A 27,046-nucleotide genomic window follows, 5' to 3' on the forward strand; every position below is an offset into this window, starting at 1 on the left:
CTCAGCGCTGAGGTAAAAAGAGGCGCGAGACCGACCGTTACTCCGCGCACGCGCACAGCTCCCGCCTCGTTAACATGCAAATCTATGCGCATACATTTGCATACCGATGAGGCCGCGCCAGGAGCGGGGCTTAGCGATCAAAATGGCGGAGCGGGGCGGCAGAGGGAGCGGCGGCGGGCACGGCAGTTTGGATAAGAGCATCACCCTCCCTCCTGACGAGATCTTCCGTAACCTGGAGAACGCCAAACGATTCGCCATCGATATCGGTAACCGGGCGGCGCGGTGTGTGTGAGGGGGGAGAGCGACGGGTCTAGCCTTGCTGCGGGGACTCGGCCCGGCTCGCACGGTGCGCGGTGCACTCTGGGACATGCAGTCCGCTGTGCGCCTGTGCGCAATGTGGAGCGCTTGAGTTTAACTACATCTCCCAGCACGCAACGCGCTGAGTGGGTGGCGTGAGGCACGATGGGATTGGAAGTCCCGTCTCTATATGGCAGCGCTGTGCGGGCAAACAGCGGCACTACAACTCCCAGCATGCACCGCGCGGTAACGGGAGATGGGGGGTGGGGGGGTGTAGGGACAGCGGGGGCTGCCCTTGGAGATGGGGGGCGAGGAGGGGAAACATGGCGGGGGGAGGAGGAGGAGGAGGAGGAGGAGGAGGAAGGCTGGGGTTTATACACGGGCTGCCACCCGGGGCTGATTGGATCCAACAGGCCCCAACGGGTGTTGGGGGTGTGCCACAGCTGAGGGGCCATAATGGTGGCAGAGCCCCCTGTGAGAGGGGAGCATAAAGCATCACTGTGCGGGTGTTATCAGTTAGCTGCTGATAAACGCACTGATATCGTTATAAACACGCTGATATCGTTATAAACACGCTGATATCGTTATTATTACACACTATTCTGCTCAACACAAGCGATTTCTCTGCCGTAAGCTTTGCAATGTGGCTTCTCCAAGTCATTGAGGGCTTTTTGTTGTCTCTGTTGTTCATTTTAAAGCACAACCTCACCTATAAACCACGAGCAGCTCTGGATTTTATTTACCATAAACATTACAGCATTGCCCTGAAATAAGAGCTGGGGTCATTGGAGCTGTATTGCTTTTGTTACTATAAGTGTCTGCCAGGGATCGCCCCGCACTGACCTCGCTTGGATTTTGCTGCAGAACTCCTTCTGTTTTCCTCTTACATGGCCAAAAAACCCCGTGTTGATCCCAGCACTATGGAGCAGACAACTACTGCTATGTAGGCAAAGCTACAGGCACCAGCTGATTAGTTTTCCACTTACTAAGCTGCATTCATGATGACGCTGGTTTGCAGAGCGTACAGCACTTAGTTGTGTTATGAGCTGACAGACTTCTTATTGTTAGGACTGAGGTTTTAACCCAGAAGATGGTTGTAGCTGTTTGCTTGCTCTTACATACACGTACTCACAAGGCAGCGTGCCATGTCTTTGGGCAGAGGCCAGCTATTAAAACTCAGCTATGAGATAGAACTGACCTTCTGTGTGCCCTATAGTCACGTTTGAGGTACGAGTACAAAGTTAAAGCTGACCTTTTGTATGATAAAGGTGCTCGGTCTGTGGCCCACACTACTTTTATATGAGTTAAAAGTAATGTTTTTCCTCCAATAACCACAAATAACCACAGCAGCTGAGTTTTATGAAGCTTACAGATACTTTAATACACAAGTGGTTGAAGAGGCTTACCCTTGTACCTCTCCTTTTTCTGAGGAAAGAAAAAAGTGCATTTTAACAAACGTTTTGCCAGCCCTGTATGTTCATGGTCAAACATCTACATGATTAAGTCAGCAGGTACCGTTTTTGCCCATATTAAAATGAGTAAATCAAGTTACTCAGTCTGTAAAGGTCAGCTTTTAAGACAAGGGTTCTTTGATCACTGTGTTATGCACTTAGCTTAATTGTATTTGGCCTTAGAAGAAGAGAAGTCAGCTAAGGACTCTTAGGTAAAGCATGTGTAAACATAAGTTAGGTGGTTTGCTCTAAGGTGAGGCGTTAATCATAAGTTGTCATCTCTTTTAACAGGTGGCTCGTTAACCAAGTTGGCTTATTATTCAACTGTGCAGCACAAAGTGGCAAGAGTGAGATCCTTTGATCATTCTGGAAAGGTAAGGACTGCATCATTAACGAATTACATGGGATTGACTCATAACAAAGGTAGAACCAGAACTGGGAGTAAGATACTGGGCTTTTCATAGTACAATAGAAGCCTTGTTTGAAAGCTGTCTAGTACTTCTTACTATAGAAAACATGATTTGCAATTTACTCAGTGCTTCTGAAAAACATGTAAAATGTTGTTTCAAACGTGTTTCGATTTCATGCACGGAAGAAAATTTACTATATATATTTTAATTGTTTTTTCTTAAAGGACATAGAAAATGAACCCTTGTATGAAATATCAGTTCAGGAGGAGATCACAGCTCGACTTCACTTCATCAAGTTTGAGAACAATTATATCGAAACTTGTCTAGATTTCATCAAAGACCATCTTGTCAATACAGAGACTAAAGTCATCAAAGCTACAGGTGGTGGTGCCTATAAATTTAAAGATCTTATTGAGAAGAAGTTGGGGTTGAAGTAAGTGAAACTGTTTAAAGCGAGTTCAGTATCGTTGAAGTGATACTTCACTGCCTTGTAGCGGGCAGACTTTCTACTTTGCCATTCTACCCTTAAAAGCTATCTGCATAGCAAAGTGGAGGCTGGAGGAGAGGTGTGCATCTTGCTGGGGTCAGGCTGAACACAGTAGTTAATTAGCAGGAGTTGCAAAGGGATGCTGTGTCATTAACTGGCACAGCAGAGGTTGGTAGGAGAGTCACTAGAGAGCCATGTGGCTTTAAGGAGAGGGGCAATGCCAGGGAGAAGTGTGTTGTTATCACAGCTTTTCTAGAAACAATTAGTTTGCAACAGCTCTTTTTACTTACTTAAATTCCTCTGTATTACAATGATCTTTTTCTATTCTTCACCTCCCAGCTCGCAGCATTTCAGTGGTGCTCTCCTAGTTATCGGTGGCACACTTCAGATGTGCTGTTGAACTTTCAATCACCATCCAACCGCACAAAACCTCCAGCTGTGTATAAAGTACAACATTGGAGTTATAGCAAGCAGGAAATAAGTTTGTTACAGACAAATTTAATTGGGAATTTGATCAGATACTGTGATGAGTTGTATTTATTTTAATTATGAGTCATTACTTAAAATCAAAAGATGATATTTACAAGGAGGCTGTGTCATTAAAAGCCAAAATGTTGCCGGAAAGCTTCTGTTTTTAATTCTGTATGCAGCTAATTCTGTAGCTCCCTGGGTTCTGAAGTCACAAAAACCTTCTACTGTTTTTCTGAGCTTGCCCAGAAGGTAAATAATTGAAACAAGGCAGTAATTTATTGCATAGATCCTGCCTAGACTTCATGCAGAAGCAGAGCCCTGCAGGAAACTGAAGGGTTCAGCATTCACACATTTATCAGAAGCCATATGCTAAAAAAGCTGCTGTAAGTACGGATAATCCTATCATTCACTTACACCAGCACAGATCATTACCTGATGCTGCTGGAATAAGACTTCAGAGCACCACTCATACAGCGTATTTCTTAGTTTCTAAGGAACTCTATTTATCTCATTTACGCCGCTTTTTTTAAATAACTTGTTAGAAAATAGTTCTGTTAACAGCCAGATGGGCATCCTGGCCTACTTTATCACATGGGCACACATATAGTTGTACTAGCACTGGAGCTGCAGTGGAGGTGCAGACAGGAGCAGGAGTACTTTCACTGAGGGACAATTAACGTAAGATCAAAGTGACTGTAACTGCAATCTCACTTTGGTCTGTGTGTTGAGTGGTGGAGCATATGCAAATCTGGCTTTCGTGGTTTAAAAGATCTGAGCTTCTGCTGCATGTAAAGACTTGTAAAGTCTTAAAAACTCATGTTGTAAAAGAGCGCTTGCTTATCCATAAGGCTGTGAAATTTATAAGTTCTTTTTCCTTCCCCATTTCAGAGTAGATAAAGAAGATGTAATGACCTGCCTGATCAAAGGGTGTAACTTTCTGCTAAGGAACATCCCCCATGAAGTGTTTGCATACCAGAAAGATTCAGACACAGAGTTCCGATTCCAGACCAATCACCCAAACATTTTCCCATACTTATTGGTGAATATTGGCTCTGGGGTTTCAATAGTGAAGGTGAGTGGTTGCAAAAATCCATTGGGTCTTTTTGTTGGTTTGGTTTTGTATTTGTGGAATTGATGATGATGAGCTGAAACTTTACAATTTTCCATTTCAATTTCATACAGAGTTAGGAATGCTTTCCCATTCCTTACTGTAGTTAATCTTTTTCAAATCAGATTTAATTTGGTATTTAGAAAAGCTGCATGAACTGACAGGACAAAGGCTGCCATTATTAACAGTTATAATAGGACTTTCTAGATAAATGTGCTCTGTTTTGTTGACAGGTAGAATCAGAAGATAAATTTGAATGGATAGGAGGGAGCTCAATTGGAGGTGGAACCTTCTGGGGTCTTGGAGCGCTGCTCACTAAAACAAAGGTATCAGAACCTCAATTGTAAGGAGTGTGTGAATATACAGAATGCTAAGAGAAAGCCTGAAATAGTGGAATGCCAAACTCTTTAAACAGGGAGACGTATATGGTATTTGTATGGGAAATTAGAAGCCCAAAGTAGAAGATGGGGGGGAAAAAAAGTGTATCTCTTGCATTCTTTTATTTGAGATCTGTTGACTTTGTGCAGAAAGGGGCAGTTTTGTCGTGCTTGGGACAATTTTAATGACCTCCCTGAGGAGCATTGTGGTCTTGGATTGTTAGATAAAGGTTGAATGCTTGGTTTGTGTTCATACTTCTCATGCTTCTGAAGCATAAAGGGAAGCTTTACACGCAAAAGGATACAAGTAGAATGCAGGGACAAAAGCAATTAAATGTTCTATGGCAAAACAGTGATCCTGTGTGCGTCTGCAGTAGTATCCACGGAAGCAAAACAGGGTGCCTAATTATTGCAAAGTGTGCAAGAGCAGGAGGGGATTTGTACCTCTGCTATTCTTTTCACTTTCAGGGACTCAGCGCTTAAATCTCAGGTTGGTGATCTGCCAGAACAAGGCCTGCTCTGCCTAACTCAGCTCTTAAATCATGCTGTTTTTTCCTGTCTCAGAGTTGCATGTGACTTAAATAGGAGTCACTAAATGTCACCAGTGTAGAGAAAGCTAGAGTTACATAGCCACTGGATAAGAAAATGTCAAAGGGAAGACCCGTACTCAGAATATTTTGTTTGATGCATTTCAAAAAGGAATCTTAGAACATGACAATGTCTGCTTTTTTTTTTAATGTCTTTGTAGAAGTGGGAATTAGCAAATTGATGACACAAACTGCTGGGATAACGCAGATGGGGTTTTTTAAAGCTGAATTTCGGGGACAGTCATTTCTGTATCCATAAAGGCAGACTTTGTCTGTTCATTTTTTAATCTTATATTTTTGTATGCCCGAAGAAGACTTAATTCTACTTGCTGTGTTGCTGACTTCATTCCAAGATGAGATGTGTAAAGGTTCTGTTTCATATGCATTAATCTGGAGGAGATTAAAGATGTTAGACTGGGATCACTTTTTGGTAATTTACTTGCTGAAATACTAAAAATCCTCCCTACATTGCTGGATAAAGTTGCTTTTCCACCTTGTTTTAATTCTTTATTCACTGGGGTTGCACATAGGAGAGAACTTGGCAAATTCTGCTTGACTTTATGCTGTACTGGTTCTGGATGACATCATTTTGCCAGAGCTTCCAGTTCTCCAGAATACTGCAGGGTAGACAACGTGATTCATCCTGCACTCAACCTTAAGATTTCAGGGAACGTGCAACAAAACACGTGCAGATTACAGAGTCACGGAATGACTGAGGTTGATCCAAGCCCTCCGCAGATCATTTAAGAGGAGAGTTGTGCATTTCATCACTAAAGGCTCTCCACGTAAGATCAGTGATAAGATGTGGACTCTAGGTAGAAGTGATGCATCTTTTACTGGCAGGGTTGGTTCCAAGCCAAAGCCCATATTTCTTTCTGTCACTAAGAATGCTTTAGAGCTCTTGCTGTGTGCACGAGGATCTCTGTCCCAAATACCAGCAGTAACTCTGCTTCTCATCCTCAGAAATTTGATGAATTGCTGCAACTCGCTTCCAAAGGACAGCACACAAACGTGGACATGCTGGTGAAAGATGTGTATGGAGGCGCCTGCCAGACCCTGGGGCTAAGTGGGAATCTAATAGCCAGCAGCTTTGGGAAATCTACTACAGCAGATAAAGGTATTAGTAGAGAAAAATCTACTGAAGATTATATACAAATAATATCTTATATTGCCTGTCAGATTGAATTTGCTACTTGTACAAACTTCCTCTGTTTCTTTTCCCCCAGCTGTAACCAGTCCCTTTGAGCATTCTTCAGCTGTACTAATTTATCTCACTGTTTTCTTCCTTTAAGAGTTTTCCAAAGAAGATATGGCAAAAAGTTTACTACATATGATCAGCAATGACATTGGTCAGCTTGCCTGCCTCTACGCCAAACTCCATAACTTAGATAAAATATATTTTGGAGGATTCTTTATTCGGGGTCACCCTGTTACCATGCGCACAATAACCTTCAGTATCAACTTCTTCTCAAAGGTAACGAAAACAGCATTTTTCCTGCTTGCAAATTCATGTGCCTAGGTATCTTTTTCTAGGTGACTGGGAAACTTTGCTAAGTGAAGTCACACATTAAGTAAGGGCTGCTGGTAGGTAGGTAAGGCAGGGCCTTGTCGTGGGAGGGGTAAAATAAATGTGAATTTCCTGGGAGTTCTGTCTAGCCTCTTTCTATTTATTTGTTTGGTTGTTGGACAGCTGTCTTGTAGCTGCCAAGGACTGAGCTCTTACTGTTTGTTTAGATAGCTACCATTGTTATTCAATTCCTCTTGCTGACTTCATCTATTTCTTTTCACCCCCAGGCTGTGCAATGTTGGATTGCTCTGCTGAGATAGTTAGCAACTAGTATCAGTAGTTGTTGGTTGGTTGATTTTATTATTATTTTCATTTATTTTTGAGAAGGAAGCAAGCTGTAATTCTTTGCAGCTTTTGAAGCTGTGGCAAACACTAAAGGTATTTCAGTGGGAAAATTTCAGATATTTCAGTGGGAAAATGGCTTAGTCCAAAAGCTGAGGTGCTGCTCATCACAGGTAGATCAGTTCCTCCTCCATCACAACGCATATCGCACTATTACAGTTTATTTTTTCCTCAGTGCTTCAGGCAAGAGACTCCTATAGAATGTTTGTATTTCCCCTTGTTTCAGCCTTGCAGTCTTTCTGTAAGAACTTGGTTGAGTTTCAAGAAAGCTGTAGCTTTAGATTCTTGCAAGCACAGTTTTATCTATCCAGAATCTTGCTGTGAATGATGTATTTCCTCACTACAGCTAAAGCCCAGTGTTAACTTCTCTTACATGACATGCAGTAGACAGAGCTTATTTTCCTTCAGAGGGGACAACATCTCACAATAAGAAAACAAAAGGTGTTATGTGGAGGGAAGGTCCTGTTCTCCCTACCGTTCTTGTTAACATTTAAACTTAATTAAATTCATGGGGAAAATGCTTGCCTATGATAGTATACAGGGTGACTGTTGTTGCATGTTCAATATAAACTAAGCAATGGCTTGGGTGTGGTGGATGCACAGTGACACACGTTTATGTTTTCTTATGACCAAGAAATCAGATCTTACATTTTCAGCCTGTTCAAGCAAGAGGAGTTGAGTACTCATGGAATATTGCAGCAGTCTTTGCTAGTGAAGCACTGGCTTCCCTCTGCTTCCGTGGTTGTGCAGGCTTAGAATACACACCACTTCTGCATGTATTTTTTCTCCAGCTGCCTTAGAATTGTGGGATGATGTATGTTAGCAGTTCCTCCTGACGCTGTCTTTCAGAAACACCCTTTTTTGGTGCATCATTAAACTTACTGAATGTGTTAGAATGTAGTACAAATGAATATTATCATCTTCTAGTTGTTTCTATTAAATTTAAGTGTAAATCTAGTGACAAAGAAGTACATGTTAGCCATCAGGGACCATCCAATTGCAATGTTTCATATTGTGGCAGGGAGAGGTTCAGGCATTGTTCCTGAGACATGAAGGCTACCTGGGAGCCATTGGGGCATTTTTAAAAGGAGCTGAACAAGACAGTAAGTACAGCATTGCTATGTTCTGTATATGCTGTGTTCTGAAATGTCAGTGTAATGTCCAAGTTTCTCTTAAGAGGCTGCATGTAAGTTGTTGCCTAGATAAACACATTTGGCACTAATAAACACAGATGCTGGGCTTTGCTTTGATATATTTTGGCAAGGATGTGATAATTTCTCACTGTTTTCCTGCTTGCCTCTGAGAATCCAGTAGGATTTGGCTCTTCTCTTTTCTGCCTTTCTGCAAAGAGCAGTCGTACCTCTAAATGCAATCAGGGAAATTGAGTTCCTGAGAACTTTTTTCCTCTTAAAGAGGCCAGCTTCTGAGTTCAGTTAATGTACTGAAGAACAGCATCTCAAAACTGTGTTCTTTGGAGAGTGAAAAGCCTCATAAATGTTTATGAAGGATGAGACACTTCTTTCCAGCATTCTTGGGGCATAGGATGCTTTGGTTGAATTCTGCCATTTGTATTTTCTTGTTTTCTCTTTTCTTGTACTACGTGCCATTCAGTTCATCAGAGTGGAACAAATAACAGGTTGCTAATGGTACTTAGTTTTAGTAAATATCAAGCATATCTCAGAACAGTGGATGTGGAATTCATTTTGTACCCACTCCATAGATAACAGCAAGGAACTTGGCTCAGAGCTGCTTAGACATGGAAGATATTCTTTCTGTTGGACATATGGTGCACGTCTGAACTTCCATACACTCAAAAGGAAAAAAAATCTAGAAGTAACTTTAATGCTCACGTCAAACTTACTTTGTGCTCTGAGAGTTTTGCAATCTATTTTGTTAATGATGGACTTAAAAAAGAAAAAACTCTCCAATAATAGAAGCCTTAGCCACCCATAGTGCTTTGAAGACATCCTGCTCTTTATAGCCCATAATGATTAAAGAAAGAATGCGGTTAAGAAAGAAATGGTTATTGAATTGTAATTGTCTTGTCTCACTCAGTTTAATTTGAAGCTCTGTAGAGTTAGATAATTCATCAAGTAGTTAAAACGTTCCTATTGGGACTTAGAGGGGAAAAAAATACATTTATTTTTAAAGGCAAAGAGAAAAAATGGCTTTTGCAGTGGAGCAGCTTCTCTGTAGAGATGCTGACTCCAGACTCATTCATGCGAGTGTTTTCAGTTTTATTTTCAGATTATGTGTCTCTCTCTTTCTCTTTTCTAGATCCAAATCAATATAGCTGGGGAGAGAATTATGCTGGGAGTTCTGGTCTTATGAGCACATCACCTGATGTCTACCCCATGCAGAGGACCCGGAGTGGTACAGTATGTGGTTGCCTTTCCTAGAGCTAAGTGTTGGCACTTATTGATTTGAACTTAGATGGTTATTCTGAATTGCTCCTTGCCCCTGCGACTGTGCTGCTTAGCAGAAGTGGCTGACATGGTGTCTTATGTCATGTGTGGTGGTTTGACGTGGTATTTCCTAGAAGATTGTGGCTGCTGCTTTGTCTTGCTCAGCATCACTAAAAGAGGGAGACGTCCTGCTGCTGCTGCCCGTTCTTTGAAGTAGCTTGGCTTTGCTGTGGCACTTCAGAACTTTGAATCTGACAGATTCAATAGGATGCCTTGTTAATGTCTGTAACGTGCAGATGTCTGCAAATCTGAGTCGTTCGATGATGGGATTCTGTAGGCCTCGTGCTTGTTTAATTTCTAGTGAATCAATTTCTGAATAAGTTCTAATAAACCTCTCTTGTTTTTCACCTAGTTTGACATGTTTGAAATGGATAGGTTGGAGAGACCGCTGGTTAACCTGCCACTGCTGAAGGATCCATCAACCTATATTCCAGACACTGTTGACCTCACGGATGATGCCATGGCCAGAAAATACTGGCTTACTTGTTTTGAGGAGGCGCTGGATGGGGTAAATATCAGAGGAGCTGTACCTACAAATGGTCTGCATAGTTAGAACATCTTCATGTGGGAGGGACAAGCAGGTGTGCAGGAAGTGAAAAACAGAGCAGATGAAAAGCAGGTTGCACAAGGGAAGAATTAAAGCGGTAACTCCAGTGCATTGTTTCCCTACCAGGTGGCAAAGCGTGCTGCAGCCAGTCAGCCAGATTCTGTTGATGCACCTGAGAGAGCTGAAAAGTTCCGACAGAAATACTGGAACAAACTCCAGACACTCAGACAGCAGCCTTTGTAAGTGTCCTAATTTCCCTGCTTTTGAAATCTGGCCACCTCTGATGAGCAGAGCAAATTAAAAGCCAACTATAAGTTAACTGAAAGCTAAATAAAAGCTCTTGTTCATAAGCAGAGCAAGCTTAAAGCTAAGTAGGCTGAAGGCAGTAACAAGTTGATGCGTCAGGTCTTCTGAACAAAACATGGGATCCTCCATATTAGAATTTAACTGAAAAATTCTGTCTGTCTCGGCAGAAAAATGACTAAAGATCTACAAGTTACTGAAAATGTATCTGGCATCTTTGTTCCAGACATTTTCCCTCACTGTATTTAAATAATCCATGCAATAGATTTACCACATAGGGGCAGTATTTAACACATGTAGCATGTGAAGACTTGTAACTGAAGTGTTTGTCTTACATGCAATAACTGTCTGGAATTCCTCCTTTTAATAGAGGAAACAGGAGAAAATCACTCTTTTTTCTGTTTGAAGTAGTTGATCTGTTTTCCCCTCTCCTTTTTAAAGTGCATATGGCACCTTAACAGTTAGAAGTCTTTTGGATACAAGGGAACACTGTTTAAACGAGTTCAATTTTCCGGATCCTTACTCGAAGGTAAGCTGTTCTTGCTTTACAGGGCAGACAGTGTGAGTTCAAGACGCTGTTTCTGTACTCTAATGCTTTGTATAAGTAGTGGCTTACATAGAAGAGATGAACAGTATTAACTGGTTAGTTGTTGGTGTTCTCAGGACAAACGGTTGTTAATTCAGATAAGACAGTGCCACCAAGAGATCTTGATGTAAAGATGGCACTCAATTCCTTCCTTTTTAAGAAAAAAAAGAACTAGCTGTGTAACATTTGAGCTCATTGGAGATAGAAGTGGGGGGGGAAAAAAAATCGACAGTCCTTAATCATTTAGGATGATGAACCTTTTGATGCAAAATTAAAACACAACCCACACTTCCCCATCTTCTGCAGACGTGCTGGTGGTGAGCCTTCTCACACTGCCTACCTGTCTTACTTAAGTCTCTTTTTTGTGTCTGCCCACAATCTACCATACCTCTTGTGTATTAAGACAAGTAATTCTTAGCCTACACGTGCTAGCACTAATAAAGCTGTTTAGTAGAATCCCAGGAAACTTTTTCCTTGTTGGTACTAAGCATGCTGATAACAGTAACTTGTTGGTCCATTAGAGGCCATGAACGTAGAGGAGAATGCTTGAACACGGTCTTGGGACTGAGACAGCCAGTGATGGGTAAGAATTTTTTGTCCGTAAATGCGATGTTTCATGTCTTTCTTACAGGTAAAGCAGAAAGAAAATGGCATAGCCTTAAAATGTTTTCAAAGCGTAATCGAATCTTTGGATTCATTAGGCTGGGAGGAGAGGCAGTTTGCTCTGGTGAAAGGACTTCTTGCGGGGAATGTCTTTGACTGGGGAGCAAAAGCAGTCTCAGAGTAGGTGTTAAATATTTTAAAAGCACCCTTTTAAGATATAGAATATCCAACTGTTGTTTGTTTTGGTTTGGTTTTTTTTCTTTTAGAAATAAGTAAATGAAATGCACCAATCTAACTGTAGTTTGTATTTTACCTTAATCACATGTTGGTTGTTTATTTGCAAGCATTGCTGTGGTGCAGCAAAGTTTATGTTTCCACCCTTAAAATCTGGCAGGATAAATAAGGAGCAGGGGAGGTGGGCACTGTTTTGCAGCGAACATTCAGCACTTCTTCATTTCCCTTTCTGCATCTTTGAGGAGTTTTCCCCTTTTGAGTAAATAACAAAAAAGTGCAAGTCAATTCCAAACAAGGTGATTCAAGGCGACTTGGACTTGTGTTAATTCTAATGCTGCCCACAGCTGCAGAAACTTGAACTGACCCCAGTCATAGCAATTAGTCTCATTGCCACTTGTGTAAGTGTAGCTCTCCCTCTCTTTGAGGAAGAAGCTAAGAGTTAAACATCGCTTGGTATAGACTTAAGGCACTTTATTCTTTATGAGACTTGACTGGCAAGCACTGCCCACATAGAGTAATATTTTAACTGACAGCTTAGAATCTAGCCTCATTATGTACATCCTCATCACCAGCTAAGTCTGAGGCTACTTTGCTACACATACAGCCAATAGGAATAGCTTTTAAAACCTCTCTAGTTAATTTATCCTTTTTTCCTGCCTTCACACAAATACAACTTAAAATGGCGCAGACCAGTCTCCAGATTAAAGTTTAAGTGTTGTTTTATGGCTATGATCATTACTACGTTTGTGGTCATATGCAGATCCAAAGGTTTTGTATTTGTTTTTTTTTCCCCATAGAGTAGTGCTTGCTAATCTCTAATTTAACTCTAATTTAATGTACATACAAGCCTTTTGTTTTTAAGGGTGGATCTATTTTTCAATCGTTGGACCTGTCCATACTGCCAGTTATAATGACTTCAATAATTTGCCGACTGCCTGCTATATAAGTATTCAAGTTAAGTGAGCTGATGTTGCTTAACTATGTACCCTTTATTTCTCTTCTGATACAGTGTTCTGGAAAGTGAGCCACAGTTTGGATTTGAAGAAGCCAAGTCAAAACTGCAAGGTATAGGGGGGAGATCTGTAGTGTTGGTTAGATCTGTATATTGTGTTAATAAAAGAGTACAGAAGGGTGTGATGGCATTTAATGACAGTTCTGCTGGTGACAAGGACTCATTAGTACTGGTGTTATCTGAAATACAGCTTACAGTTTCAGTGGAACATTGCTTTTTGTGTTCCAAAGGACGTGGAACCAAAAAACCTCCTTGTATGGAAGCTCTAGCTGCACCAATACTCAGTAGCCTGTGCTGTTTCTTATAATGATTCCAATCCTGCCCTAACAACAGTGTCCTGAGGTACAGCAGCACCATCCTCAAATAAGCCATTGTGAGAGCTGGCTCATGTGTCTCCATTGCTATCAGAAAAATTCCACTCCAGGACCAACTTCTCATAATTAAGAGCTCAGGAACTCCTTAACATTTAAAATCTGAGCTCAAATATTTCACATCTTTAAAGAGACAATTTTCCTGCTTTGCATAATGTACAGATTGACTCTTTGCCTAAAAGTTATGCTGATACGGTTTTGTCTGTGATGCAGAACGTCCCTGGTTAGAAGATTCCTACAGTCAGTGGCTCGAGCGGCTGAAGGTACGATTCCAGAACTACCACTAACTGTTGAGTAATTGAATGCGTTACTCATTAAACAACCTTAAGCTTGTTTCTAACAGATTTACATAGCCCTGCTCAGACAACTCAAAACAAATTCTGCTAATGAAGTGCCTGTAATTCCAGCAATTGAACCATACAGAAACCAAAGAATTTGGTTTGAGTAGCCAGGCTAAGAATGACAATTAATGCAGGAGCTTTTACTTTCAGAGTAGTCAATCACTTAGCAGCATGTTTTGCTGGGTTTTGTGTGTTTGTTTTTTCCTGTGTGGGATGCATATTGCTATTCCATCAGCTTTGGAAATGATGGACAAAATTTGGACTGCTACAAATGGTTACATATTACATCTTAAAACAAAAGTGTCAGTTATTCCTTTATGTCATTGCTAATTAAGGAACTTAAAGCAGCATCCTGACAAATTGTTCTGGAAAATTACATGTTATTCACTGCAGAAGTTCTTCTGCTCTTATGACCTGGACTGAACTGCATTTCATAACATCAGATATAGGATAAACTAAAGGTTAATGGAGAATAGGAAATGTCTTTTTATTTTAGGATGTCACTGCCCCCAGCAGTCCATCCTGCCCTTTCCTGGCAGAAGGGAATCCTGTTTACCCTACAGCATGCTAGCTTATAACAGCCACAAAGGTAGGTTGACCCTAAAAACCATACAGACAGCTATCCATGTTGCTACTTGTATTCTAGAGAATGGTATTCTCCAGCTGTATGGCATAACAAAACATGACTGATAGCTTGGCCTCCCAGAAGCAGGATTACAGACCTAACCCCCCCTCTGAAGGAAGTTCATGTTCACAGCTGCTGGTGTCAGACTTGTCCTTAATTAATTATTAATACTAGATAAATAGAGGGGTATAAAAACTTGGGCCTTAAAATCGGTGTTTCTAAATAATACAAACTAGTCAGTGAAATGAACTGTGAACTTGGTCCTAAATGCATTGCTTTTCTCTTGCAGGAGGGTCCCCCTCATAAATGTGCCTTAATTTTCGCAGATAACAGTGGAATAGACATAATTTTAGGCGTCTTTCCTTTTGTTAGAGAGCTTCTTTCCAGAGGAACAGAGGTAAGTGTATTTCTTTGTACAGCCAATATAGAATGGAGCTTTTGTAAGCATTTGGACCTCCTAACAGTGCACTTTGTGAGACTAAATTGCACCTAAATTGGGAATGATCCAATTGGAGGCAATGAGCTTGTCCCTAAATTCCTGGAAGTCTGAGGTCTAAGTAAGCACACTGCAAAGCAGAGTTGGGGTGAGGTCAGATTTAAGCCTTCTAATTGAGGATCTGTAATGTCAGAACACCTGGTGTCGCTGGCTACTTTGAGGGGAAAATAAGGACCAGGCCTCCAGGCTTTCTCTTCTCTTGGTTCTTCTGTTACTATAAGCCAGAGACAAAGGCAGTCATCAAACAAACAAGAAGCTCTGACACCATAGATGGACTGTGTTAATCGGTGAACTATTCTGACATCTTTGCCTCAGGTTATACTGGCTTGTAACTCTGGCCCTGCCCTAAATGATGTCACCTACAGCGAATCCCTGATTGTTGCTGAACGGATAGCAGCAATGGATCCAGTTATTCAGTAAGCATATAACCAGTCTTCATTGTGTATCTTAAAAAGCATAGAAGGAAGAAGCAAGTCCCTTATTACATACATATGTCCTTATTTGTGCTTATTACTGTCTGAAATCTGCAACTAGAAGTAAGATACAGAGGATGATTCATTTCAATTACAATGAAAAGTTAAAAAGCAGTTCTTAATTATACTTAATACTATATGTATCAGTTTCTTGTCAGTGTCATCCCTGATATGGACCCAAGCTACTAAAATGTTGTATTTTATTTGTTAAAAAAAAGAGTAGTAGAAGGAAATATGTGTCATTTCCAGCCTGTTTCTCATAGAGGACAGGTAGCTGAGTAGAGAACCTGCTGTTTATGGAAGTGTGTTATTCTGGGTGATTTCCCAGCAGGAAAAGAAGCTTTGCAAAGAATACTTAGATATTCTTTCTGTCTCATTACTATATTTGCATGACTGTAACTTCATTTGTTCCTGTTTTTAATTAAAGATCTGCACTGAAGGAAGAGAAGCTGCTGTTGGTCCAGACAGGTTCAAGTTCTCCTTGCTTAGATCTAAGGTATAATGGCAAATTCGTCTTTGTCAAATGAAGGATCTTATGTGTTCTGAAGTACCTTGGCCACCCTTCACTAAAATGACTGAGTTGCTTGGTCTGTTTTACAGACTTGTAATATTGATGAAGTTACTAGTTGCTTTACATCTCACTTATCAGTTTGGTGTTCAGCAATTACACGTTGTCAGTAACCCACCTGACCATAAGAAGCATTTTGCCTTGTTAATTATTTTTAACTGAATTTCTGTCTTGGACACAGAACTTAACCTGTGTTTTCTCAGAAATTCCATTCTGCACACATTTAATGAAGCTTTTAAAACTATCTTTTGACCCCATTTATTTTGATTAAGGTGTTATTGTTTATTGGCATCGGTAATTCCATCCCCTGCCATGTTTTCTATAAGTGACAAAGCCCTTAGGACATCTGCTTTTTCAGCTATAGCATGTATAAGGATGACTATTTCTAAGCCATACCTCTCATTTCAGCCGCCTGGATAAAGGTCTGGCTGTGCTGGTCAGAGAACGGAAGACAGACTTGGTAATCATTGAAGGAATGGGTCGTGCCATCCACACCAACTACTATGCGGCTTTGAAGTGTGAGAGCCTCAAGCTTGCTGTTATCAAAAACTCCTGGCTTGCCGATCGCCTTGGAGGGAAAATATTCAGTGTCATTTTCAAGTACGAAGTGCCATGTAAATGATACAGATCTGGTCAGCTGGGTGAACAGGAGCGGCAAAATGGACTTGCACTAGTTTTACTTTAACTGTAAAGAATGTATTTTTATTACAACAGGGAAAAGAGGTCACAGGAAATTCCATATTTATATTGTGCTTTTGTGACTTAAAAAGCAACAATATGATTCACTCTATAGTATACACACTCAAATATATATATGTATATCACTCATTGTTTATTTTGGTAAGTGTTTATTTTAATGATGCAGTATTTGTGATGAAAAGACTTTATTTTTTTGTTCTGTGAGACATTCATATAGAAATATATTTAAATGTCAATGAAACCTTTTTTTATACATCTCTGCCTACTCTGCCAGCAATGACATGGCACATACCAAATAGTTTTTAAAGTGCTAAGCGAATCTGACATTGTATTTTTCCATGTCAGCTTTTAAACTTACCCAAACAGTCTCATGCTCTTTGCAGTTAATTTGGTTGAAGGACTGATCCGTCTCCTAATCTAACGAACTTTGTTTCAGCTGCATTTAAAACAGAACTGTTATGTGAGAGCACATAGTGGATAACTGAAATCACTACCAACAGTTAGAGAACTCTTAACTCCTGCTGCTTCCACTGTTATTAACAGTCTGATGTGGGGAGAGGGGGACAGGCTGCACCCATACTAAATTATTTAGCAGTAATCAGAAGTTTAAGTCTACACTGCATTCAAAGTGAATCTATAACACTTTATTCAGGAACAACCAGCTCTATCCCTGTCACAGACACATTAATTTCTGTTTCCTTCAGTTATTTAATAGACAGGAATTAGTCTCTCTGTCCATACAGTCCAGTTAAAACCACTTCTAAGTAACTGAATTTGTGCCCTGCTCTGTCAGCTGTGCAGTACGTAAATGCAGCGACTGAACCATGAATTTACAAAACAGTTTGTGCACGTATCAGCCATTCCACCAATGAAAAACAGCTTAATGAGAAAACCACTTAATTTGTAACTGAAGGAAACTGTTCCCCGTGAATTTCAAAGATTCTTCTCTGACAGCAAGAAAATAACAAAACACGCCCGTTGCTCACTCACCATTTTCCTACTGAATTTGTACTTTCTTTAACTGATTGTTTTCTGGTGTTCACGTTCTACTGCTCTTGGATTTGAATTATGAATCTTATTCCTAAATACTTCCCAGTCAGGTTAATGAGGACAGACTGTCCTCAATAGGCAAACAAGGAAACCTGTCTTCTGATGGAAAACAGACGCTTCTTAAATCCAGTTCCTTAAGAATTAAGAATGCTTCCCTTTCTCAGATTTTAGGCCTTTGTGTAGAATACAATTAAATCCCGCATTATTGGGATGGAAGCATCTGTAATGTCCTTTCTGACTCAGAAACGACCTTCGCATTGATCACTATCATTTGCCTAGAAGAGGGCAGAAGTACAGTCTATTTATAATTAAAATCTGAAGAAGCAGTTATTCTTGATTAGAAGAGTCAGATGAAAGCTTTAATTTCCGAGATTGTACCTCATTCTATAATTAGGCTTCGTATTAACGTGTCCCAAGCCATTTACTCCTGCAGGCATTCGTGCACTTTCATAGTAAACTTCTAAATTAAACATGGATGTGATTCCCCCCACCTTGACCTCCCTCAATTTCTAGCAGTTGCACTCTCGTCCTTATCAATTTAAATACCTCCAGGCTGCTTGGTTTTCTTCTATAACCAGCTCCACCATCAATCCAGAAGTTCTGTGTTTCTAATTAGGAAACTAACACTCTAGTCTTGCAGAAAATTATCTTCCTACAGTGATGTAGCTCCTATGACATATAAATGGTAGAACATTAATATATGCCCATTCCTTAAGCATTTTTTTTAAGCATTAGCCCTCCCTGAAGTCTCCTGGCTTTGTCTTGTATTTTCTTTTATACGTAGACGGGTGCACATTTCTTCTGTGAAAATGGAGCAACAAGATTTCTGGAAAAGAAGAGGGGAAAAAACAAGGGGATAAGTTTTTCTGTATCGTAGAATCCAGCTTTTCAGTGTTCACTGGACTTTCATTGCAGTGGATGGAGAACAAGGACACCAAAATACACATTCAAATTCTAGTGCAGTTTTATTTACATGTGTTTTCCTGCTTGTCAAATGACTTGAGAATAGCCATACTTGAGAATAAACTTGTTATGGATGATTTACTGTCCTCTGTAAACATTCGAGTATTGGAATGCAGCCCATCTGCATTACAGTTAATGTTTCTATATAACATTTTAAGCTTTTTTATATTGCTCAGGCTACATAACTGTCACACTGCCCAAGCAACAACTTAGCAAAGATTTTAACGAGTGAATACACAGCATCTATTTTCCCACCCCATTACATTTTCTTCCTTAGACAAACAAGATTACCACAGTAAGAGAGCCAGCATTCTGCACAGGGGAGCAGTAATGCCCACACTAAATAGAAGGGATCCCAAGAGGAAAACAGAGATGATGACAGTCACCCACCTTGACGTGTCCAGCAGCATGTCTGCTCTTATTTGACAGCTCCACCATAGCTGCAATCACTCCTAACGCGAGGCCAACTGCAAGAGTAAGAAAGAGCCCACCCAGAGCTTGGGGCTGCAGAGGACTCCATCTCTCTCTGCTGTGAAGGCAGCTGGATTCCCACCACTTGTTACGCAAGTAGTCGAGATCACCCGATTCACGCAGTTTGAGGACAGCAACTGAGAGCTTCTCAGTCCATTGCGATGCTGGCAGCAGTGGAAGGAATGAGAAAAGCATGTAAGAGAGATCACAGACACGAACATTTTTAATCAACCTGCTGCTATGTGACAAGCAGGGTTACACAGTATCAGTCTTGTGCGAGTTGGAAGGGACCTTAGAGATCATTGAGTCCAACCCCCCGGGATTCGAGCCTCCAGTGTTGCAAAGTGGTGTCCTTAACCACTGCGCCACCGGAGGCACACATAGTCCATAGTCCTCATTCTGCCCCCCAAGTGCACTCATCACCTTCTGCCCCCCAACTCCATTCAACTCATCCTGCCCCCCAAGTCCAACTCTAGAGCTCTCATTCTGCCTCCCAAGTCTCGTCCAAGTAGCTCCAATGTCCCCATCCTGCCCCCCAAGTCCACTCATTCCATTCTGCCCCCCAGAATCTACCCAGGGTTAGCTGGGTGCTGCTTCCCAACTTTCAAATGGCCCTTCTGCAGAGCACAGCCATACATAAGGACTAACCCTGGGCAGTGGCGATGCCGTATCCTCTGTCTCCAATAACTTCAGGGGCTCTGATCAAATTGCAGTGCCTGGCGGCTGCAAGGTCTTGAGAGATTGATTCACCAATGAAGGCGTAATTGGATTCCATCACACGCTGAACTGCTTCCTGGTAGGTTTTGACTAAAACATGGTCTCGTCTCTTGTCCATATATTCAAAGATCATCCGATGGATGGGATTCTTGGAGTTCTGCAACCCAAGAATTCAAGAGATAAAGTGATGTGTTAAACACTTACCCAGAAAAAAACATTTGCAGAGGTGGTATAAGACCCAAGACTGCACCTTGAAGAAGTAGAAAGTGGAGGAGCCATCCAGCGTCCCAAACTCGATCTTTCTTTGCTTTACAAGATCTTCAAACGTTTGGATCGTGAGCTGCTCGCTGCCAGAGCTCAGCAGCGCAGTGAAGTTGGCGATGTAAGCGGCCAACAAAGCAATGGTGAAGAGCCACCAGATGGCAGCGATGACCCGCACGGAGAACGCCTTGGGCCGAGGGGTGGCACCTGAGAGATGAGAGAAACCAACAGTAAGTACCCTCAGTGGCTGGTTTGAACAGCATCAATGCTGCATGCTATGTAGGGCTGAAGCCATATGACTGGCCGAAAAGAAACCAAAACAAGCCCAAAACACCCCACAAAAAGACTCTACAAAACATAAGTGATTGGTTAGCCCTAGAGCAAGGGTTATAGCAGTGCTCAGCCGAAGCCAACCACCTGCACAAGTCCCTAATCAACACATCTCTGTTTTAGCACTGCCAAGTGTCCCTATTTCAACATGGTTTCCCTCAGCACCCTAACCGTGCAATACAGCACAGCACTGTTATGGACAGCTGGAGATGCAATCAGCTCCTCCCAACTCACCTTGCAACGTGAGCGCTCCTGCTCCAAACCAGAGGCTGTTTAAGAAGGTGAAGTGATTCTCTTCATTCTTTGGCTCATTCCATTCACAAGGGCTCAGCCTGTGAGGAAATAACAGGACGACACCAGACACTAAAGACAAAACAATCCTGCAGCACGATGTGCTAGAAATAGACAGCCTAGAAATGCTCTATCTTTCCATCAGGGGTCCTCCTTTACCTGTAGCCCAGTTTATCTAGTAGACAAAACTGCTCCTGGTCAATACCTCAAGTATTTTGCAACACTGAAGGCTCAGGAGGCTTTTCTCTGTAGGTTTGCCAGCTGCCTTCTTGAACCATTGCATGATCTAATCTCACTGGGGCATTACTACCTAAGGCTCTATTCTTTAGTATCAGATGAAGGCTGCTCCTCAGAGCAAATCCTTATCTACAAAAGACTGTGCACAAAACAAGAAAAGCAGAAACAGATCTTTTGTTCAAAACTGCAAAGTCAGAGCATGAAAATAGTCCAGGAGAAAGGACTGAGCAGGAACATGGTCAGATAAAGAACAGCTTTGACAAAAGTGAGAACAAAAACGCTGAAGCACAAACACGCTGTCCTGACAAGAGTGGACAATCCACATCAAGCGACACGGCGATTTTCATTGGGAGATCCTACTCCTAATCTGCCATTAAGCTTTATTAGCTCTGGTTCTAGATTTGTGCAGAAGTCAAAGTAAAACGCACCCCGGTACTTAAAATCCCTCCATAGCTGGGAAAGCAATTGACTTGAGCAAAACCTGCAGAACACATTTATACCTGGCAACGAGGAAGAGGCAGATGCACGTCAGCACATAAGCAAACAGGAGGCCAGTCCAAGTCTCCTTACTGAAAGGAGCCAGGAAGTGGAAGAAAGACATGTCCTGGGAGATGGTGTCCTTTCGAAGCAAGATTCCAATCCCAGTCTGCAGGAATGGTGTAGTGAAGGAGACAACCTCTTCCCTTGCTGATGTGACTGTCAAGGGAGCCACTGCAATGTCTGCTTCCTGCAAGAAGAAGTTGAAATATAACCAACCATCCCACCTGCCTGAAGATTTCTATCACTCAAACAGAATGTTTCCCAGGCTGAGTGGACCTACATGGACTATAGCCATGTCAGCACAGCTCCTGGGCTTGTTTCCTTGTTAATGCTGCAGTTTCTCCAACATAAAATGAAAATTACCTGTCTCAGAATCTCTCCAATCATCCCTGTCCAGTTCCCATTGGAAGAGATGGCTCCATACTTCCCATCTCCCACCACCTTCACCTTATAGCTGAAGTGAAGCATTGAAGCAAGTGCTTTCAGCAAATCGATGCAGTATCCCTCCAGTTCTGCACTTCTCACCATGGCATAGGGATCTTCCTGCATAAACAGGGAAACACAATTACATGCCACCACTTCACCTATTTCCACTTCAGGATAAAAGCAACTTATAGATAATGTAACTCTTAGACAAAGCATAACAGAATGAAAAGGCTGAAACAGCTTTCAGCTCTACACCATTGTGACAACACTTGAAATATACTGATGAATATGAGTGTCATAAAAGGCAAGGTGTAACTCCAGCTATCTCCCAGCTACAGTGTTTTGTTACTGCCTTACCAAGATCGTTGTGACAGTCAAAACTGGAAGATTCTCTTCTGGTCCCCTCAAGCCATTGGCCTACAAATAACAAAATAAAGGAAAAATAAGTGGATTTCCCCACTTATCCAGGGTTTACATTATAACATGTGTGTATGTGTGTTCCATGACAGTAATTAATCAATCAGATTAGATTGTTGTCACAATCCTTCAGGTACAAAGCACAAATCTTCCAAAGAAAGATCAGTTTATGCTGCTGACAAAACAGCCAGCAGCCAATTAAGGCCTCATTAGAGAGCAATTCCTGGAGACAAAACAGTTGGAAACCGGAGATGAAGAGGAAACATGGATGCACTTTCACATGGAACACCAATGAACATGGATTTAACATCCAAGAGCTTTTGCACATATGACTTTATTGGTAGCTCTGCACCGATGAATTTAAACATACCTTAATCATAGCATCATCATTCCTCATTGCTCCTGAAAAAAACAACAACAAAATCAACTCCTTGTAGAGTTTATGTTTACAGCTCCTTAAAAGTGAACTTTCATTAACTCATTTCACTTAGATAAACAGAATGATTATCCTTGACTCGGTATTAATGTCAAGCAAACTGAGGAAGAATTGCACACAGATTCAGGCTGCAGAAGTTTCTAATTCCAGCTTTATTATTATCACTCACACATTGAAAAACAGATTTTGCAGAATTGCCCCTCCTGATGAAGGAAAATCTGGCATTCCTGCTGCTTCGCATGGTGAAGATTCCCCCCAATTCCTGCCAAAGCCCATCTATAGCTAAGGAAAAGCCTTGTAAACAACCTGAAGTTCATCAGCATTGAAATTCAAGACAAAAGGGTTTCTTAACAGGTTCCCATTGTTGCAGCAGACTAAAGCAGAGCATCTTGCAACCACTGAGGCAGAAATCCTTCTGTGCCTCATCCAATTGCTTTCTGCCCCAGAATTACAAGTGCTCTGACTTTTCATTCCGGTGAAAATTGACTGAAGAACTCCTGAGTCTGTCACCAGATCTGCTATTGATCTGTTGTTCTGTATTACCTCTCTTTCTTGTGTCTGTTTCCTCTTCAGTAAAAACCCACTTGTAAAAGTATTATTAATGAGATTAATTAACCCCTTGGCTCTACTCCTTGCTCTGATGTGCAGCTCTTAACAAAATCCATTGAATTATTTGATCCGCAGCTTCCTTTATCCTAACACCCAGAATACCTCAACTCCCAAACCTGCAAAAGGTCTGAACTGTAATAATGGAGATGCAGAATTAAAAACACGATCGTGTCAATGTACGGCATATTAACTACCCTGGATGGTTTCTTTATTTCCACAATGTGCAACATCATTGCTCCATGGAATCAAAGAATTCACAGTGCAAAAGCCAAAAAAAAACCCCAAGATAAAACAAAGAAATCAGAATGCTTTCACTCTTCCAAGCAAAAGCTGAGAGTTTCTCATTAAATATAACAACGTATTCATTCATTATGTATTATTCATTCTTTGCATTTGCATTTTCTTGTCTTGTGTTCAACTCTACATTATTGTTAAAACAAAACCTGCTTTTTCCCTCTCCTCCACAGTTCTCCATGGGAGCTGGAAATCTTCACAAAGGAATTCTCTTGTCTCTTTTCAGAAACTCATTAGAGCCACTGAAAGCTGTTTGAAGCTCCTTTTTTGAAGACCTGCTAGGGTTTCTTGGAAGAAAACAGTCTGTACTGAGGGCTTCAGCTCCCCCACAGCGGCACTGGATGCAGCTGTTCAAAGCCCCATTGTAGGAGCTCCTGAAAGGGCCATAAGTAATCGAGTTGCAGCACTAACTCTAAGTTCATCACAGTGACACTTCTCGGAAGCCAAGTCCTCATTATGAGACTTTACAAAAACATACCACGAAGGGTCTCATCCCTCCACTCTTGCCCCCAAAGGTTTGCTGCTGCAGGAAACCACTGTTGTTGCTTACTCTGGATTCAGACACAGAACACCAAAAAGCCACAATAAGATTGAAACAACAGTATTTGTTTCCGTTGCAAAAGCAAGCTCCCCAGCTCCTCACACTGGGGATGCAGTGCAATCCAACCAGCTGATTGCTGGCCCTAGGGTCAGTCCTGCTAATGTCTTCATAACCAAATCTAAAGTAAATGTTAAGACTGTGTCCTAATCTAGCACTAGGATTAACAAGAGTTAATGAGCTGCAAAGAACAAAACCAGACTGGAATGGAAACAGCATTTTTGGCCAAACATTCTCACCTGTCTGGCTCGATTCTCTCAGGAGCAGCACAGTTGTAACCACACAGAACATAAAGTGAAGTCCTCTGTCCATTGCAGCAGAAATAGTTACTGTTTAGAGGAAACTTCCTGTTGAGTTTAAAGGAAAGTCATTAATACTGGTTTTATGATTCCCCAGTGCTGAGTTAAATCAGTACATCTTGGATTTTCTGCATCTCTATTCTCAAAGAGTCCCGACTCAAACAAAGGTCTCCACTGAGACCAAATAGAATAAACATTAAAGAACAGGTCCCAGGGAGCACTTTAGTGTGAAAAAATGATGTGATGAACATATGAAGGTATCCACTGCCTGTTGTATTATATAATTCCCAGCCAGCTCCCCACAGAGGAGAGGTGGTGTCTCCTCAGCTGTCAGGGTCAGTGTGCAGGAATCAATAAGCAGGAGATTTTGTCCTTATTTCCTTATTTGAGAGACATAAAAGCAAAGTGTTAAATTTCCCTTGTTTGGGTTGCAGAGGACAAAAAAATCAGCAAGAACGACAGGCTTGGACCAGCAAAGAACAGCTGTTCTGTTTCATTTTCTGGTAAATTTAACCAGTAAATTATTGCTGCTTTTTCATTATGATTGAGTACGTACTATAAAATGAGCTTTATTTCAAGTATTCTCCGTCAAAAAAATAAAGCTATTCTGAGCTGGTAATAAAAATGAAAGAGCTGTTATCACACTGGCTGCTGTCTGTCTAAAAAAAGAATTGTAAATTTGTGCAAAATGAGCATTTTTGCAAAGGCAAATACACTTCCTTAACTCTGTGTTAGTACTAAGATCATTTAAGGGTAAATGGAATCAGCTACAGTGAGAATAATGGGAGGACAGATGACTTCAATGCCTTGCAGCCCATAAGGAGCTGCTCAGCTACAGCTTAAATTAACCACTGCAACATCCCTTCACCACCCACTTAACAAAGTACTACAACATTTCCTCAAGTTTTACAGCAAATTAAGGATTTAGGATGTTACTTTGTTAGAATTGGCTCTAGAAACTTCTGAGTCTTATAAAATGTGAAGAAAAAAAGACATTACACCTCAAACTCCTCCTGCATGCAGTGCTGAAGAGAGGCATTAGTATTAAACCGAGCAGTGGGAAAGATGAACAGCCATCAGCTAAAAAGGAGACAGCCTGTTGCACACAAGCTTCAATCTTTGCCAGCTACAAGCATGGCAGTGATTGAAGGCAGTATCTCACTTACAGCAATTCCTTCAGCCTCTCCCAGCTTGGTCTGTCTGACCAGGTCCCAGCTGCAGCACTTCGATGGGCAGGGAAATGGAACTGCTGGAACGGGAAGGCTCGCTGCATCCACGCTGTTATAAGGCCAGCGGGAGGAGCCAGGCAAGGGGCTGCTATGGGAAGGATGTGCCAGCCGGCAGAGCAGGCTCTGGGGACATCTTTTGCCTTGGAGACAGAGGAAGGGGAGCACTCCCAGCAAAAAGAAGTTTGGAAGCAGGTCAGTCCAGTTCAATACTACATTGAGACTCAGAAAATGCAAATACCTCCGCGTGGCCCGCTGTGTGGTCCTGTAACAGCTTTCTTTCTGCAGTACCATGTCCTATTCAGCTGTGCTGATCTCCTGTTTACTGCTGCTGCAAGATAAAGGCTTTCTCTGCTCTATGATTGACTCAGATCAGTTGGAGGATTCTGGTAAAACATCAGGACCCTCACAAACCAGTTACATACAGCTACTATTTCCCCACATCCCAGAATGCTGAAGAAAGGCCTGAGCTTCGAGGTAAACCACAAACTCTGGGCTGTACAGAACTGTGTACACAGACATGGAATCCCTGACCCCTTCATCCTTCCATTTACAAGCTCTACTTCAGAAGTGAGCTGTAGTACAACCCTGCCAAGTAGCTGACTCTATTGGGCCAGGTCGTTTATAAATACAGCATTAAGGCTCCGAAATTACAAAGGATTGCTTTCACAGGAATTGAGCAGAGTAAATCACTACAGCACATCCTGCAGGGGAGTTGGAACAAGTCCACACTTGAGTAAGAAAAAAGAAATACTTCACACTTACTTGACTTTAAGCCGTGTTCAAGATGGAAATGTCTCAGGCAGCTCACACCTTCCTCCCTAAGCCCTTTCTATATATGCCATTGAGTTAATCAGTCATTAAACATCAACTCAACTTGTCTTCAACAGTCAAAACTTGCTTATATTTCAATTTTTTAAATGCTTACAGTGATACATTTGGTGATACCGAAGTGGAATTGTGGGAAGAACATTCTTTCTATAGGACAACACTAAAAAGATACCAAGAGATCCATCCAGCTCGGATTTCTCTCAGCTGCTCTGAACTGCTTACAGCTCCACTTCAGGCACTTGCTTTGGTAACTGGCCCCTGATTGATTTTCCACTTTTTTATGTGATAGCCACACTTTGGAGGTTCGGGCAAAGCTTTGCACATAGAGGGAGGTTAACAAAAATCAGACAAGTTAAGGTTCCCAGCTGCTTCTCATGAATATTTTTCTAGGCTGTAGCAAGATGCACATTATGGTATGTGATTTTTCACAGCTGGCAGCTAATGAGGGCTCAGCCACTAATAAGCTCAGCTACAAGCAGCTGTAAACATCTCAGCACTGTCAAAATGAGTTTTTACAGATACAATCAAATGTTCATCATCAGTGATCTACAACACCGAGCTGGAGGAATATAGACCATAAAAGCCAAGGACAACCATGCACTGTTTGGACTCCTAAAATGACACTTTAAT

At 41.5% G+C, this 27,046-nt stretch overlaps 2 protein-coding genes across 3 annotated transcripts; one reads left to right on the top strand and one right to left on the bottom strand.

Moving 5' to 3' along the window:
• The first annotated feature begins 52 nt into the window (after nucleotides 1-52).
• PANK4 (pantothenate kinase 4 (inactive)) lies at nucleotides 53-16,547 on the top strand. Its single transcript, XM_015882538.2, has 19 exons — nucleotides 53-266; nucleotides 2,040-2,122; nucleotides 2,383-2,591; nucleotides 4,005-4,188; nucleotides 4,458-4,550; nucleotides 6,152-6,305; nucleotides 6,481-6,662; nucleotides 8,119-8,200; nucleotides 9,375-9,475; nucleotides 9,915-10,070; nucleotides 10,236-10,348; nucleotides 10,854-10,941; nucleotides 11,630-11,781; nucleotides 12,845-12,900; nucleotides 13,432-13,481; nucleotides 14,474-14,581; nucleotides 14,996-15,096; nucleotides 15,581-15,649; nucleotides 16,130-16,547. Exons 1-19 carry the CDS (start codon nucleotides 107-109, stop codon nucleotides 16,341-16,343), a joined length of 2,355 nt encoding a protein of 784 aa, XP_015738024.1. The 5' UTR covers nucleotides 53-106; the 3' UTR covers nucleotides 16,344-16,547.
• A 41-nt stretch (nucleotides 16,548-16,588) lies between these two features.
• Nucleotides 16,589-25,687, bottom strand: LOC107323454 (probable glutamate receptor). Of its 2 annotated transcripts, XM_015882560.2 has the most exons (11): nucleotides 25,526-25,687; nucleotides 24,300-24,407; nucleotides 22,494-22,525; nucleotides 22,064-22,123; nucleotides 21,644-21,823; nucleotides 21,241-21,467; nucleotides 20,447-20,544; nucleotides 19,872-20,089; nucleotides 19,553-19,778; nucleotides 18,824-19,068; nucleotides 16,589-18,296 (listed from the first exon to the last, which is right to left on the bottom strand). In XM_015882560.2, exons 2-11 carry the CDS (start codon nucleotides 24,370-24,372, stop codon nucleotides 18,195-18,197), a joined length of 1,461 nt encoding a protein of 486 aa, XP_015738046.1. In that variant the 5' UTR covers nucleotides 24,373-24,407; nucleotides 25,526-25,687; the 3' UTR covers nucleotides 16,589-18,194. The 2 variants fall into 2 exon arrangements, with proteins under 2 accessions (XP_015738046.1, XP_015738047.1); XM_015882561.2 differs by lacking the exons at nucleotides 24,300-24,407; nucleotides 25,526-25,687 and adding an exon at nucleotides 23,103-23,276.
• Between the last annotated feature and the right edge of the window lie 1,359 nt (nucleotides 25,688-27,046).

The sequence above is a fragment of the Coturnix japonica genome, chromosome 21 (assembly GCF_001577835.2).
Source record: "Coturnix japonica isolate 7356 chromosome 21, Coturnix japonica 2.1, whole genome shotgun sequence".
NCBI lineage: Eukaryota > Metazoa > Chordata > Aves > Galliformes > Phasianidae > Coturnix > Coturnix japonica.